The 18,198-nt window shown below is 37.0% G+C and overlaps 1 protein-coding gene across 4 annotated transcripts in view; it reads right to left on the reverse strand.

The window, feature by feature from the left end:
* TRPM7 (transient receptor potential cation channel subfamily M member 7) overlaps positions 1-18,198 on the reverse strand; it is a 123,895-nt gene that overhangs the window by 35,704 nt on the left and 69,993 nt on the right. For all 4 annotated transcript variants that reach the window (XM_058541553.1, XM_058541552.1, XM_058541554.1 and 1 more), the window contains exons 20-24: positions 16,243-16,371; positions 7,951-8,229; positions 4,748-4,922; positions 2,483-2,609; positions 678-862 (exon numbers count right to left, since the gene is read on the reverse strand). In XM_058541553.1, the coding sequence (XP_058397536.1) occupies positions 678-862; positions 2,483-2,609; positions 4,748-4,922; positions 7,951-8,229; positions 16,243-16,371 (895 nt within the window). The remainder of the gene's footprint in view (positions 1-677; positions 863-2,482; positions 2,610-4,747; positions 4,923-7,950; positions 8,230-16,242; positions 16,372-18,198) is intronic.

Genomic DNA, 18,198 nt, shown 5'->3' on the forward strand with positions numbered 1-18,198 from the left:
TTTTATTTATTTATTTATTTTCCCCCCAAAGGCCCAGTAGATAGTTGTATGTCACAGCTGCACATCCTTCTAGTTGCTGTATGTGGGACGCGGCCTCAGCATGGCCGGAGAAGCAGTGCGTGGGTGCGCGCCCGGGATCGGAACCCGGCCCGCCAGCAGCGGAGTGCGCGCACTTAACCGCTAAGCCACGGGGCTGGCCCCTAATTTCTAATTTCCTTTTCCTTTTCCTATAAATCACCCTTCCCCTATCTCTCTCATATCTCTCGATCACATATCCAGCTAGAGGAATTTAAGAACTGATTTGGTAGAACAGAAAGCCACTGCAAAATTTTAAGCACAGTTTAATGTGGTGATTAGTCTTGTGTAGTGTACAGAACGTACTAAAAGTGTGTTTGCTTACAGAGCAGCAAAAATGCTTTGTAGACTAGCAAGTGCTATAGTTGACCATTTTAACAAAAAGAAATTGAGATGTCATACGCAAAAAAAAGTTTAATACTAAATTCACTTTTACAGAATCAAATTGCACTTAAAATTCCTTTATGTTACGGCAAATTCAACAAAAGCCTTTATAGTAACACCCAGCAATTAAGCCTTCTGAATAAAATTAATACTTAGCCTTCAGTCTAATACTGATAAGTGATAAAATAAAAATATTTGCCTTAATATATTTTACTTACTTGGTCCATCTGAAGTCTTATCTTTTTTTCTTCTTTTACATATGCAGCAAAACAGAGAAACTATATGGCTGAGAATGATAAGCGGTGGAGGCAGAACTGGTTTCTCATGATAAGCCATAATAAAATGATAACGTTGGTATTTCCATACAATATTGGAAATTGCCTTCACTTGTAAATACACATTGCTTGAATAACAAGGAATAAAAATAAAACTTAGCTAATCACATTTTGAAGTTTTAAATACTAAAGATTTTATTCTAATTCTATTCTACACAAGGATTCAAAAGAGTACCCTAGCATAAACAAGACTAAAAGGCAAATGAGAAACTGGAAAAAATACATGCAACAAATATAAGGCACAAGTTTGATACTGTTGAGGGTCATATTACAAACTCTCATAAAAATGGGCAGAAAATATGATTTTAAGATTTTAAAATTACATATAAACAAAAACATAAAATAATATTCGTTCTTAGTAGCAACAAAATAAGTGTAAATAAAAGCAAGATCCTTTTATGTACTATCAAATTAGCAACCATTAAAAAGAGGATAATATCTATTGTTGGCAGAGATTTGGGGACACAGGCCTGTTTTGACCTAAATGCAAAAAGTCTAAAAACATATATATTGAACAGTTTACTTTTAGGGAAACATTCTAAGGAAATACTTAAAGATTCATCAAAACTTTAACTACAATGCAGTTTTTGGAAACAGAATTATAAACAATCAAATTGAGCAATCTAACATATTAGCTTGCAAACTATGGTCTATATCACAGAGTATCAAGTAGCCATTGAAAATAACCTAGAGAGGGATATTTATTAATGTGGGATAATGTTCATGTTATGCTTAGTTAAAAATAGTATACAGGGGCCGGTCCGCTGGCATAGTGGTTAAATCCGTAAGCTCTGCTTCAGCAGCCCAGGGTTCGCAGGTTCAGATCCTGGGCGCGGACCTACGCACTGCTTATCAAGCCATACTGCGGCAAGCGTCTCACATAAAATAGAGGCAGATGGGCACAGATGTTAGCTCAGGGCCAATCTTCCTCAGCAAAAAGAGGAGGATTGGCAATAGATGTTAGCTCAGGGCTAATCTTCCTCACACACACACACACACACACACACAAAACAAACAAAAAAACAGTATACAAAATATAAGAACATTTTTCTTTTTTCTGGTGAGGCAGATTGGTCCTGAGCTAACATCTGTTGCCCATCTTCCTCTTTTTGCTTGAGGAAGAGTGGCCCTGAGCTAACGTCTGTGCCAATCTTCCTCTATTTTGTACGTGGGTCACCATCACAGCATGGCTTGATGAGTGGTGTAGGTCCGTGCCCGGGATCCAAACCTGCGAATCCCAGGCTGCAGAAGCAGAGTGTGCCGAACTTAACCACTACGCCACCAGCCAGTCTCAAGTACATATTTCTGAAAAGAAAAAATGGTTCATATATATGCATAAAAATGACACAAAGATGTGCACCAAAATATTAAAAGTGGGATTATTGATGCATTTTCTATTTGCCTTTCTATTTTGTATATTGAATGTGTATCCCTTGGCAATCCAGTAAAAACCCCAAATAAAGGTTAAATTTATAAAGAACTACATGTTGAAAGATAACAAGGTCTCAAATTTAGAACTATTTGATTTGAAAGAGCATGCCTTCTTATCTGTAATTTTCAAGGATAATTTTAGTAGTTTAAGCCACAACAAAATTTTCAGATTTTAAATTTTGTGTATTTCCTTCAAAATGAGTAAAATTGTATATTAAATAATCTCATTACAATAAGCAACTGAATAAAATTCTTACTTGAAAAATGCAATAAGAAGATTGACCATAATGATATACTGTACAAAGAGGTAGACTGCTTGAAGAAATGGAGTCAACCATGTCCCAGGACCACAGATTTCAGGGATAGTGGAATCATTTGCACACACTTTAGAAAGAAAAAAAATTAAAATACAGAAATTCACCAGTAACAGCTTCTAATTAGTACTTATGTTTGTTTGTTTGAAGGAAGTTTTGATTATGTACAAATCTGTTTCACAGATTCTGGCAAAAGCTTCTGGGCAGGCAGTCATAGGAACACCAACTTAAAAGTACTCCAATACAGAAGAATTTTGTGAGGGATGTGGGTATCTGTTCTACCACTCTATTCCAGACAAGGACGTGTATTTCTGTGTTACTTCTACCCTTCAAGGCAGAGTTTAGCCTGAGGAATATTAAGGAGAATAAAATTCCCAGATTTAGCCACACTATAACATTTTTGTAAGAAAAATAACTGAACCATGAAAAAGTATGGTAAACTTATAGTAAATTTACAAACATAAAGATTACAGAGTTTATCTTATTATGGCACAAAAGAGAGTTGAGGGAGCGGTTAAAGTACCTCTCAAATATACAATGATTAGATTTGAATTCCCTGCTTTTTCACTACTCCCACTTGGAATGTTTCTGAAGAGAGAACACAGCTGAATACAAACAAGGAAGGAGAGCTTTACTATCCTCCACAGAGTTATGAGGAATAAAGTAAAATCAATTTAAATAGGGCAAGGATTATACTTAAACAATCATGAATCAGTGATAAGTTTTATATAAAGGTTTATAATACATTTAGCACTTGGAGTTTAGTAATCATTTAAAAATATATATACCATTGAAATTCTCATAAATACATCAATGAAATTATTTATTTATTCCTTTCAAATAAATAGTTTCATAGGCAAACTAATGCATTAAGGTCCTTTCACTCATAAAAAACTTTATGAATCTACTTCCATCTATTCAGATTAGTTTGATGAAGCAAAGACCCAAGAAAGAGAATGCAGGAGACTAACAAACTGTATCTAATGGTTTATAACAAGCAAACTAGAGCCATATCAGAAAAAGAGCAGACGATGAAAACCTGGGAAATGACACTGAACAGGAAACCATTAAATGCAAAATTTGACCAGGCTGGTAAAATCTCACTGTTTTAACCAACATCTGAATACAACTTTTGACCACTATGTGGCCATCCTCTGATCCAACCACCTATACATAGGTGGGTAGGGAGCAATACAGGTATGGGTTAAGAGAGGAGTGAAGTAAGAGGGAGAGAAAGAGAAAGAGAATCAAGAGGAAACTAACAAAATAAGGATTCTATAACTCATATGTAGAGGTCAGTAGAACATTCTTAAAAGTTGGCAGCATCATCCATGATCACAAGTTATTTAGCCTCATTAACTAAAGCAATAAAAAAACATTTATCTTAGGCAGAGAATGTATTCACAGTTGAATTTTACAATTCAAGAGTTTACCCAATCCACCATGATTGGTCTAAACTAATCAATGTAATCCCATTACTCTTGCCCTATTTCAGAGATATGTAGACTGAAGCCAATCTGAACTAATGAGACGAAAGAACAAGGTCAACGGGGGGCTTCTGGGAAACGGACTTTTTCCTCTTTAGAGAACCCTAGAACAGTGTTTCTTTTCTCCTATTGCTAGTAACAGTGTTAGAATCATAAGAGAAACCTGTATCAATCAGACACTGTGATTACAGAGCAGAGGGATGAAAAAAGAATAGGTATCCTTAGCTATGAATTAACCAACCCCCCAAGACCACTCTACCTCTGAACTTTCTGTTAGCTAATAAATGTCCTTATTGTGTAAGCCAGTTTAAGCCAGATTTCCATTATTTGTAGCTGAAAAAAATTCTAAAATATTTTATGTCAATTAATTTTTGCTGTTTCTTCTGGGATTAACTAATATATTGTGGGAGGGCTTAGGTTGCTAATAGTTTGAGTTGTGAAAATACGTCATATTACTATACAGCCACGTGTCGCTTAACAACAGGGATGTTCTGAGAAATGTGTTGGTAGTCAATTTCGTTGTGCAAACATCACAGAGTGTACTTACACAAACCTAGATGATATAGCCTACTACACACCTAGGTTATATGGTACTACTCTTATGGGACCACCATCGTATATGCAGTCCATTTGAAACATTATGTGGTGCATGACTGTAATGCAATTCTGACTTTAAAACATAAAATAACCGAAAGATGAATTCATAAACATAAATCCTTACCATCAATTTCATATGCATAAACTTCACCAAAAATCATCCAGTATGGATGAAAAACTATATCTTTAGCAAGAGTCCAAGATGGTGCTTCACGAGGATAAAGTATTGCCTTTCTGGGAACACCAAAACTAAGTAATACAAGAGCCATAATCACTACAATGTAGAACATATTGGCCACCTGTTAAAAAATGAACACTGTTAAAACACATGGGAATTTAAATACAATGACAATTTTTCAACTTAAAAAATAGTTTCTAATGTTCTAATAGATAACTAGAATCTTTGAGTTTGTTTTTATTCCTAACATTAGCATTCAGTAAAATCTCATCACTACCTAAACCGTAACATCAAGGAGATTATGTAACACTTGACCTGTGAAGCTAGGCAAGTCATAGGCATCTTCTATACAATGAAGTACCTCACTGGTTCAAACTGGAGTCTGCCTATCTCAAGTCCATGAATATATATATATATCTATATATATCTATATATATAGATATATATATATATATTTTTTTTTTCCCCCCAAAGCCCCAGTAGATAGTTGTATGTCATAGTTGCACATCCTTCTAGTTGCTGTATGTGGGACGCGGCCTCAGCATGGCTGGAGAAGTGGTGCGTCGGTGTGCGCCCAGGATCCGAACCCAGGCCACCAGTAGCGGAGCTCACGCACTTAACCGCTAAGCCACGGGGCCAGCCCCCCATGAAGATTTTAAAGAGGTATAGACACATGAACAGATTCCGGGAATCAATTTCCATAAGTGTTCTTTCCTAATACTGCTCTGTTCTTATATTGGAGGTGCACATTCTCTTTTCTACCTCTCTGTGATAACTGTCTTTTGCCCACTTCATACAAAAAGGCATTCTTCTCACCCATCCTGAACCCTACGCCATGATGCACTGTCTTTGGCTATGAAACTCTTCTAGAGGCTAAACAAAACAAAAAACTGAATTATTAGTATGGGTGTTGAGAAATATGTGATACCTATATCTGGTTAACAAATTCTTTTGCAAGTCAGGTAGTTTGCAATTCTTTCATTTCAACAAAACTGAAAAAGAACCTAATTGAGCTATCACCCAATAAATCACTGAAAAATAATTTTTATTGTTAAAATAATGACATGGAGGGGCCGGCCCGGTGGCGCAAGCGGTTAAGTGCGCGCGCTCCGCTGCGGCGGCCCGGGGTTCGCTGGTTCGGATCCCGGGCGCGCACCGACGCACTGCTTGGTAAGCCATGCTGTGGCGGCGTCCCATATAAAGTGGAGGAAGACAGGCACAGATGTTAGCCCAGGGCCGTCTTCCTCAGCAAAAAAAAAAAAAAAAAAAGAGGAGGATTGGCGGATGTTAGCTCAGGGCTGATCTCCTCACAAAAAAAAAAAAAAAAAAAAAAAAAAAAAAAAAAAAAAAAAAAAAAAAAAAATAATGACATGGATTTTGGCATCAACACTCCGGAATTCAAAGGATTAACTAAAATGCTATAATAAAACTTTAATTTCTGTCTACTTAGTTAGATGTACAAGTGCTCAGCATTTACATCTAAAAAAAGTGAATACTGTCTCACTCTACAATATATAATATTCATCCACAAAAAATAACCTACTGGGGAAAGCCCCATACAGATTAAGAGACAACATTTACAATAAATCTGTACTTTAATCTACTATGAACCAACAATAACAGCAATAATAAATCAACCTGAAAGAAATTATGACATTTTCATATATTTTTTTAAATGAATATATAGCAAGAGTAGACATGGAAGGCAGGAATGTGAAAGGTAAAGAGAACAATAAGTCTAGTCTGGATGGAGTAATTAAAAAATATTTTTTTATATATAATCATTTAGACTTGACCCTTCATCTTTAAAATTCTGTTAGTTCTGCCAATAAATTTCCTTTTTTAATTAAGTTAGAGTTGAGTCTCTGTGACTTGGAATCAAAGAGTCCTAACATCCCCAAGATTCAGTTTTTTTTATTTGTAAAAAGTCAAATAGGGCCAGCTCCGTGGCTTAGCGGTTAAGTGCGCGCGCTCTGCTACTAGCGGCCTGGGTTCGGATCCTGGGCACGCACCGACGCACCGCTTCTCTGGCCATGCTGAGGCCACGTCCCACATACAGCAACTAGAAGGATGCGCAACTATAACATACAACTATCTACTCAGGCTTTGGGGGGGGTGGGGGAAAGGAGGAGGATTGGCAATAGATATTAGCTCAGAGCCAGTCTTCTCAGCAAAAAGAGGAGGACTGGTATGGATGTTAGCTCAGGGCTGATCTTCCTCACAAAAAAAAAAAAAAGTCAAATAATGATTGTGAGTTCCATGAGGATCTGGACCATGCTGGAGCTGAGATCTGAGGGATAAACCTAAGTTAATTAGTCAAAAAAGCTATGTAGATAAGGGTGATTATTCCAGGCAGAAAGAAGAATACGAGTTATGCTACTCTGGTAGGGGCAACATTAAAGAAAATATAGAATGGCCTGTGTGACAGATAAGAGGTCAAAATGGTAAGAGATGAGACTTAAAAAGAAAGCAAGGAAGATGTTACTACTGGAGGAAACTAGATAAGGGCACACAGGATCTCTCTGTATTATTTCTTACACTGCATGTGAATCAATAATTATCTCAAAATCAAAAGTTAAAAAAAAAAGGAAACAACAGCCAAACTGGGCAGGGCTTACGGTTTCACTAAGTACACTGATCTCTAGGAGTAATGCAAAATCATTAAAAGATTTTTTAAAAAGGGGAAGCAACATATTCAGATTTGCATTGTGAAATAATTTCTCTAGCTATAATGTAGATTGAAGATAGGCCAGAGTGACTGTGAGTAAACAGATGACTAGACTGCTGCAGGTGTCAGATGACGATGTACTGGTTAGAGTGATGGCAGTAAAGATGAAAAGAAATTCACAGATTTAAGCTAACAAGTTTGTATTTTTCATTCTGCATCTCAAATAGTCCTAGCAAGTAGCATTTAAAAATTAAAGCATTTCAAGAGAAAACTAATAAAATACGGTTTTCCTAACTTTATCCCATCAAATATTTCTTGAAAAGTTAATGTTCTCAGGAATGGTTGATTTGGAGTATGAGGCAAAGAAACCATGAAATAACATTCTCTGGTTAAAGTTAAATTATGTTAACAATACATTTTTATGATTTTAAGAAAAAATATCAATAAACCCATGAGTATTACCAGATGCCTCTCAACTTACCATTTTTCCAATCATCATTACATAAGGTCCTGCCTGTTGATTTACAGCCAGAAAATCTAGCAAACGCACATACCAAAATATTATGTTAAGACAATAAATTAATCTTCCAGCCACAAAAACATGATTATCATATGCATTCTCAAAGTTCCATTTTGCTCCAAATCTTAGTCCAAATCCAATGAAGAAAGAAATTATGGCAATTGTATCACTGATATTGAAGTAATCACTAAACCACACTTTAATCTTTTGGCTTATTTTTCCAGCTTCAGACATAAAGATCTAAAGGTTTAAAAAAAAAAAAAAAAAAAGGTTTAATCAATTTCTTCCTAGTAAAACATATACCAGCATTCAATCATAATATCACAGTAGCATTTCACAGTAGAATTTTACGTATCTTTTTTTTTTTTTTTTTTTTTGTGAGGAGATCAGCCCTGAGCTAACATCCGCCAATCCTCCTCTTTTTTTTTTTGCTGAGGAAGACGGCCCTGGGCTAACATCGGTGCCCATCTTCCTCCACTTTATATGGGACGCCGCCACAGCATGGCTTACCAAGCAGTACTTCGGTGCGCGCCCGGGATCCGAACCAGCGAACCCCGGGCCGCCGCAGCGGAGCGCGCGCACTTAACCGCTTGTGCCACCGGGCCGGCCCCTTTACGTATCTTTTATTTCAAAATATTTTTGATTATATTGTCATTTGATGATGCATTTGATCACTAAAACAATTCAATAAGATATTAGAGACAAATACTTCTTATCCTCATAAGATGTATCTATATAAAACCCACAAATAAATGACCTGCTCGACCACAGTCATCCAACTAAGAAGATAAAAATTTTGGATTAGAACACAGTTCTCTAGACTTGGAACGTGCGATACTGTTGACAAGTTGTTTTATTTTTCATTGAAACAACACTACGATATCCTGGTAGGATGTTCCAAAGGTGCGTTATCTGCAGAAAGTAAACAACTCAACAGTTTAAGTAGCTGTACTTACCTCTTCTCTTGAATATAAATATTAAAAAAAAATTTTTTTGCAGGGAATGGTAATATATTTACAACTTCAAAATCACAGTGTATCATAAAGTAAATACTGAAAAGTCTCCCTCCCACTCTTCTCCCTTAGGCAATTAATTTCCCTTCCCATCAGAGGCAACCACTTTTATTACCATCTAATGAATCCCTGCAGAAATGTTTCATGAATACACATTTAAAAAAATCCTTTGCAGAGAGTGACATCAGCATCGTGGTGGAGGGAGCTCTTCCCTTAGACTCTCCCCACTAAGATACCAAGAAAAGGACATTCATAAACCAGCAGAGGGCATTCACACAACACAAAAGACGTCTGAGACCCACACAGCCGTATGTCTGAAGGTGGCACCAGTGGACTCCCTGGAGGAAGTGGAAGGAGGTAAGGGGATCTCCTTTTCCTCCCCCAACAGCAGGGCGTGGGACTGCACATGGCTCTGAGAGGAGGAGGGTAGGACCGGTCCTCCGCAGGAACATCTTTGCTCTCCAAGTTCCTTCACAGCCAGTGGGAAAACCCCACACAGAGATGGCTAAGCGACTGCAGGGTGTCTTCATCAAGCCAGCACCCCAGGAGAGCAGACAGCGAGGGCAGAGGAAGAACTCCCCTGGAATTGCGCAGGCAAAAGAAAGTGCCCCCCTCCCCACACAGCGCTCCAGCTCAGCCAGTCGGCCAGAGCGTGTGCACATACAACAGAAAAGCAGCAGCTGTGAGTGAGTGAGCTGGGATCGCAGCAGGCTTAGAATACACAGCTCTTGACCCCCACCCAGTGGTGGCAGGTGGAAGCTGCGACCAGATACTATCACTATGCAGAGGCACAAATCCACACCATCAAACAGTATGAAAAAATATATTAATACTCCAGACCAGAGGGAAAATGACAAGCACCCAGAAACCAATCCTGAAGGCACAGAAATTTATAATCTAAATGACAGAGAATTCAAAATAGCTATCATAAAAAAACTCAACAAGTTATAAGAAAATACAGATAGTTCAATGAACTCAAGAACAAAATTAATGAACACAGGAATTCTTCACAAAAGTGATTGAAACTATAAAGCAAAACCAATCAGAAATGTTGGAGGGGGCCAGCCCGGTAGCATAATGGTTAAGCGCACGCACTCCGCTGCGGTGGACCAGGGTTTGCAGGTTCAGATCCTGGGAGTGCACTGATGCACCACTTGTCAAGCCATGCTGCGGTGGTATCCCATATAAAGTAGAGGAAGATGGGCACGAATGTTAGCCCAGGGCCAATCTTCCTCAGCAAAAAGAGGAGGATTGGGAACAGATGTTAGCTCAGGACTACTATTCCTCACACACACACAAAAAATGTTGGAGATCAAAAACACAATGGATGAGATAAAGAAAAATCTGGACTTCCTGAATAACAGAGCTGATATTATGAAGCAAAGAATCAGCAGTCTGGATGACAGAAGTATAGAAATGCTTCAGATGGAGGAGGAGAGAGAACTAAGTCTAAAAAGAAATGAAGAAATTCTCTGCAAAATATCTGACTCCATTAGGAAATGTAACATAATGATTATAGGTATTCCAGAGAGAGAAGAGAAGGTGAATAGAGCAGAAAGCTTGTTCAAAGAAATAATAGCTGAGAACTTCCCAAACCTGGGGAAGGAGCTTGGAAATATAAGTGAAAGAAGGCAATAGAACACCTAAGTATATCAATGTAAAAAGACCTTCCCTCCAAGGCATATAGTAGTAAAGCTGGCAAAAGTCAATGACAAAGAAAAAATATTAAGGGCAGCAAGATAGAAAGTAACTTACAAAGGAACTCCTGTAAGGCTTTCAGCAGATTTCACAGCAGAAACCTTACAGGCTAGGAGAGAGTGGAACGATATATTCAAAATTCTGAAAGACAAAAACTGACGGCCAAGAATACTCCGTTCAGTGAAAATATCCTTCAGATATGATGGAGAAATAAAAACTTTCCCAGATAAACAAAAGCTAAGGGCGTTCATTGCCACAAGAACCCCCTCTACAAGAAATGCTCAAGAAGGCCCTTGTACCTGAAAAAAAAAAGAAAGGGGTTACAAAGCCTTGAGAAAGGAAACAAATAGGTAGACAAAATGAGAAAACTGCAGCTCTCTCTCAGAACAGGTTAGCAAACACTTAATTATAACATTAAAGACAAAAGGAAGGAAAACATAAAAAATAAATAGAATCTCATCATTTTAACCACAAACTCACAAAACAAGATGGAATAAGTTGTGACAATAACTTAGAAGGGGAAGAGGAGAGGGATGGAATCAGCTTAGTCTAAGAAAATAAGAGGCTATCAGAAAATGGACTATCTCATCTACAAAATTTTTTATACAAACCTCGTTGTAACCACTAAACAAATAAGTAGAACAGAGACACAAATGATAAATAAAAAGAAAACTAAGAAAACCATCATAGAGAACTACCAAACTGAATTGGTAGTCCAAAACACATGGGACGAGAAACAAAAGAAATGCAGAAGAACCGGAAAACGAGTGATAAAATGGCAGGATTAAGCCCTCACATATCAATAATCACTCTAAATGTAAATGGGTTGAATTTTCTAATCAAAAGACATAGAGTAGCAGGACAGATTAACAAACAAGACCCAACAACATGCTGCCTCCAAGAAACACATCTCAGCTCTAAAGACAAACACAGGCTCAGAGTGAAGGGATGGAAGACGATACTCCAAACTAACGGCAAACAAAAGAAAGTAGGTGTTGCCATACTTACATCAGACAAAGTAGACTTCAAGATAAAACAGGCAATAAGAGACAAAGAGGGGCAGTATATAAGGATAAAAGGGACACTCCACCACGAAGACATAACACTAATAACATATATGCACCCAACACTGGAGTACCAGAATACATAAAGCAACTATTAACAGACCTAAAAGGAGATATTAACAACACAATAACAGTAGGGGACCTCAAAACTGCACTTACATCAATGGATAGATCATTTAGACAGAAAGTCAACAAGGAAACAGTGGACTTAAACGAAAAACGAGACCAGAGGACTTAATAGATATATATAGAATACTCCATCCAAAAACAGCAGAATACACATTCTCAAGTGCACATGGAACATTCTCAAGGATAGACCATATGCTGGGAAACAAGAGAAGCCTCAATAAATTTAAGAAGATTGAAATCATATCAAGCATCTTTTCTGACCATAATTCTATGAAACTAGAAATCAACTACAAGAAAAAAGCTGGGAAAGTGACAAATATGTGGAGACTAAACAACATGTTACTGAACAACCAAGGGATCACCGAAGAAATTAAAAGAGAAATAAAAAAATATCTGGAGACAAATGAAAATGAAAATACACCACACCGACTCATATGGGATGCAGCAAAAGTGGTCCAAAGAGGGAAATCCACAGCAATACAGGCCCACCATAACAAACAGGAAAAATATCAAATAAGCAATCTTAAACTAACCTACCAGAATTAGAAAAAGAAGAACAAACAAAGCCCAAAGTCAGCAGAAGGAGGGAAATAATAAAAATTAGAGTAGAAATAAATGAAATTGACACATAACAAAACAGTAGAAAGGATCAGTGAAACAAAGAGCTGGTTCTTTGAGAAGATAAACAAAATTGACAAACTCTTAGCCAGACTCACTAAGAAAAAAAGAGAGAAGGCTCAAATAAATAAAATTAGAAATGAAAGAGTTGAGAAACTACAATGGATACCACAGAAATACAAAGGATTATAAGAAAATACTGTGAAAAACTATATGCCAACAAATTGGACAATCTACAAGAAATGGATAAATTCTTAGACTCATACAACCTCCCAAAACTGAATCAAGAACAAATAGAGAATGTAAATATACCAATGACAGGTAAAGAGATTGAAACAGTAATCAAAAATGTCCCAAAAAACAAAAGTCCAAGACCAGACAGCTTCCCTGGTGACTTATACCAAACACTCAAAGAAGACTTAATACCTATTCTTCTCAAACTTTTACAGAAAATTGAAGAGGAGGGGAAGCTTCCTAACTCAGAAGCAAAGTACTTCAACATAATAAAGGCCATATATGAGAAACCCACAGCCAACATCATACTCAACTGGGGAAAACTGAAAGCCATCCCTCTGAGAAGAGGAACAAGACAAGGGTGTCCACTCTTGCCACTCTTATTCAACACAGTACTGGAGGTTTTGGCCAGAGCAATTAGGGAAGAAAAAGAAATAAAAGGAATACAAATAGGCAACGAAGAAGTGAAACTCTTGCTGTTTGCAGACGACATAATTTTATATATGGAAAGCCCTTAAGAATCCATCAGAAAACGATTAGAAATAATCAACAACTACAGCAAAGTTGCAGGGTACAAAATCAACTTACAAAAATCAGTTGCATTTCTACATTCTAATAACAAACTAACAGAAAGAGAACTCAAGAATACAATGCCATTTACAATCTCAACAAAAAGAATAAAATATCTAGGAATAAATTTAACCAAGGAGGTGAAAGACCTATACAATGAAAACTATAAGACATTATTGAAAGAAATCGATGATGACATAGAGTAGAAAGATATTCCACGCACAAGGAATGGAAGAACAAATATAGTTAAAATGTCCATACTACCTAAAGCAATCTACAGATTCAATGCAATCCCTCCCTATCAGAATCTCAATGACATTCTTCATGGAAATAGAACAAAGAATCCTAAAATTCATATGGAGCAACAAAAGACCCTGAATAGCTAAAGCAATACTGAGGAAAAAGAACAAAGCTGGGGGCATCACAATTCCTGACTTCAAAATAGACTACAAAGCTATAGTAACCAAAACAGTATGGTACTGGTACAAAAAAGACATACAGATCAATGGAACAGAATTGAAAGCTCAGAAATAAAACCACACATCTACAGACAGCTAATCTTGGACAAAGGAGCCAAGAACATAACAATGAAGAAAGGAAAGTCTCTTTAATAAATGGTGTTGGGAAAACTGGACAGCCACATGCAAAAGAATAAAAGTAGACCATTATCTTTTGCCATACACAAAAACTAACTCAAAATGGATCAAAGACTTGAAGGTAAGACCTGAAACCATAAAACTCCTAGAAGAAAATATAGGCAGGCAGTACACTCTTTGATATCGGTCTTAGAAGGATCTTTTCAAATACCATGTCTGCTTGGACAATGGAAACAAAAGAGAAAATAAACAAGTGCAACTACATCAGACTGAAGAGCTTCTGCAAGGCAAAGGCAACTGGAACAAAACGAAAAGATAACCCACTAACTGGGAGAAAATATTTACAAATCATATATCTGACAAGGGGTTAATCACACAATTCAACAACAAAAAAACAAACAACCCAATTAAAAAATGGGCAGAGGATATGAACAGACATTTTTCCAAAGAAAATATACAGATGGCTAATAAGCACATGAAAAGATGTTCAACATCACTAATCATCAGGGAAATGCAAATCAAAACTACACTAAGATATCACCTTACACCCATTAGAATGGCTATAATCACCAACACAAAAAATAACAAATGTTGGAGAGGATGTGGTAAAAACAGAACCCTCATACACTGCTGGTGGGAATGCAAACTGGTGCAGCCACTATGGAAAATAGTATGGAGATTTCTCAAAAAATTAAAAACAGAAATACCATATGACCCAGCTATCCCCCTACTGGGTATTACCCAAAGAACTTGAAATCAACAATTCAAAGAGACTTGTGCACCCCTATGTTCATTGCAGCATTATTCACTATAGCCAAGAAGTGGAAGCAACCCACTGCCCATCGACTGATGACTCGATAAAGAAGATGTGGTGTATATATACAATGGAATACTACTCAGCCGTAAAAAAAAAAAAAAGACAAAATTGTCCCCTTCACAACAACATGCACGGACCTTGCAGGTATGATGTTAAGCAAAATAAGCCAGACAGAGAAAGATAAACACCGTATGCTTTCACACATATGTGGAAAATAAACTAACACACGGACAAAGAGAACAGTTTAGCGGTTACCAGAGGGGAAGGGGGTTAGGGAGTGGGCACAAGGGGTGAAAGGGCACATTTATATGGTAACTGACAAATAATAATGTACAACTGAAATTTCACTGTTATAAACTATCATGACCTCAATAGAAAAAATTCTTTTTTTTGCAACTTGCTTTTATAATTTAACAACTTAGTTTCTTCAAACATGTTGGTAAAGCAATAGATTTCATAAACATACAGACTATATGGGCCGGCCCCATGGCTTAGCAGTTAAGTGCGCGTACTCCGCTACTGGCAGCCCGGGTTCGGATCCCGGGCTCGCACTGACACACCGCTTCTCTGGCCGTGCTGAGGCCGTGTCCCACATACAGCAACTAGCAGGATGTGCAACTATGACACACAACTATCTACTGGGGCTTTGGGGGGAAAAAAAAAAGGAGGAGGATTGGCAATAGATGTTAGCTCAGAGCTGGTCTTCCTCAGCAAAAAGAGGAGGATTAGCACGATGTTAGCTCAGGGCTGATCTCCCTCACAGAAAACAAACAAACAAACAAAAAAAACATACAGACTATGGCACTCAGGAATTTAAAATGCATAATAAGCTATTTAATAAGATAAATTCCTCTGATACCTAAGTGGGAAGGAAGTATAATCCCTTCTATTTATTTTTGCAATGTCATATATTCTCTAAATGTAAAGCAGAGACATGAAACAATTCAAAAGTATTTAAGTATGCTATAAAACAACATTTATGTAGCTACTAGTTTAAACAGAAAGTATAAAAATGTATTTAAAGAAAAAAACCATTTTTCTCAATATCAGGATGTTAGAAAATTTACAATTTAAATTGAAAACTCTGATAGGCACAGGGATCTAAATCTAAATGACAAGTGAATAGGCTTATTAGTGGGCAGTACAATACAAGAACAAAATAAGAACCTATTTATATTTACCTACCTGATTGGCTATGTATATTTAATACTTTTTGAAGAGTAGCAGAAAGGATAAATATGAATGTTGAGGAAATAAAACAAAACAGATCTAGGCTATGTTTCTGAGACAAATCACTGTCTCTGTAATTATGACAAAGTTAACAAAACACTGATCTCTATTCTTTTGCCATGATTTTTAGAACAGCTAAAATAAACATGTTCTACACTTGTATAATGTCATCTCCTACTGAAATTATGAACAGCACATACATATACTCACATACATACCCAAAACAAAACAAAACACCTTTCATATATACAGTAAGTTACTGATAGGAAACACCAAAGACATACCTCACGGACTTTCTCAATAGCATAGGTAAAAATATAAGCAATAACAATCCATTCTTGAACTGAAGGTAATCGTTCCATTTGCACAAGAACCACAAACGTGTAAAGCATCAGAAATCCTAAGTATGCCAACTAATAAAAAAGAAAATACAAGATATGAATAAAATTGATTACAAAATAAAAATTATGAAAATTTACAAGCATACACAAAAAAAGAGATTAAATGAGTCCTTGTGAACCATCTCTCAGCTTCAACATTAAAACAGTTTTAGAAGTAACTCTTCTTCAGTGCAGATATTGCATTTATCAATCAAAATATAAATAGTCCTGGGGCCGGCCCGGTGGCGCAAGCGGTTAAGTGCGCGCGCTCCGCTGCGGCGGCCCGGGGTTCGCTGGTTCGGATCCCAGGCGCCCACCGACGCACTGCTTGGTAAGCCATGCTGTGGCGGCGTCCCATATAAAGTGGAGGAAGATAGGCACAGATGTTAGCCCAGGGCCGTCTTCCTCAGCAAAAAAAGAGGAGGATTGGCGGATGTTAGCTCAGGGCTGATCTCCTCACAAAAAAAAAAAAAAAATATATATATATATATAAATAGTCCTCAGGGTATAAATGTGTTGTTCTAGAACCCTGTTGACTTTCTGGTACTTCCCACAGGAAGAACTTTATAATATCAGATTTATGTTCTCAGCATAGTCCACATAATTCCGCTTCACTTATATTATACCTAAAGTATCAAAATATATTAAATTTACTTTAGAATTTCACCACCATCATCATCAAGAAACACATACTACCTGCCCCCTCCCTCCCTCAACCAAAGAGTATTCCTAGGAAAGAGAAGTGGTCTTTTCCTAGCTCCCAGTCACTGAGGTTGAATCCCAAGAAATGGAAACAAATATGAAAAGCATTTTCCCTAGGTAAGGGAATATCCCACTTTTGATACTCTTAACAAAAAAGATTATGGGGGGCGGGGGGGAGGTATGGTATGGTCTAGGTATAATAACATCTGAAGAGTCATTTCATTTCAGAGGAAAACCCAGACTTGTTGACCCCTGAACAACTGTGGCTAAGAATCCTCTCATCGCTCTTCTTGCCTCTACCAACCTTAAAACAAGCCACAACCTTGATTTAAGCTATAGCAGGGTAGGGAAATAAACTGCAATAAGGAAAAGAGAACTTCCTGCAGCCACCTAAGTTGCCCATTTTTAAACAGTCATTCACATGAATGCAAATTTAAGAAACCTACATTATTTCTATTAGTGGGGACAAAATTTGGGGATTATATTAGGAATTGAGATTTGCAATTTCAACATCTGAACAAGATGGAGCAAGCAAATTTTCATATGAGAAGGAAATGTAATGAATTAGTCTCAGGTTAATACGCATGTGTGTGGGTGAGAAAAGAACGGTTGAAGGAACAAATTCTCAAATGTTCATCTTAGCACAAAGCAATTTGTATACTTCGGCAATTCAAAAAAAGCCTGTTGATGAAAATGAAAAACAACAAAATAAAACACTTAGTTTTTCTGGGAAGGGGAGTAAAAACTCATTCACTCAGCTCCTGGTTAAAAGTAGGGGCTAATTTCATGTGTTTCTTCAAGTGAGTCCATCCATCTATGGAAATATATGCTCTTTAATCTGGTAGTTAAATCTGTTCTTCCATAAAGCAAGAGAAAAGACAATTATGTGGCAGATCATCAAATACGTACTATAATAAAATTAAAGAAATAAGCTATTATACCACTGATATGAATGATCTAGATTACTATTCACCATCAATTAACACTGCAAAAAGGTTTATTTCCAAAATACATATTATCTGCAAAATCCTAAAGCACAAGGAAATTATAATTGTGTATCAAAGTTTCTTTTGGTTAATCTTTACCGATATTTTTAGTAGATTAGCATGTGTTACCCACGTACAAAGGCATATGGTTACCATATATTTGTTTAGTAAA

This window comes from Diceros bicornis, chromosome 5 (genome assembly GCF_020826845.1).
Source record: "Diceros bicornis minor isolate mBicDic1 chromosome 5, mDicBic1.mat.cur, whole genome shotgun sequence".
Classification (NCBI taxonomy): Eukaryota; Metazoa; Chordata; class Mammalia; order Perissodactyla; family Rhinocerotidae; genus Diceros; species Diceros bicornis.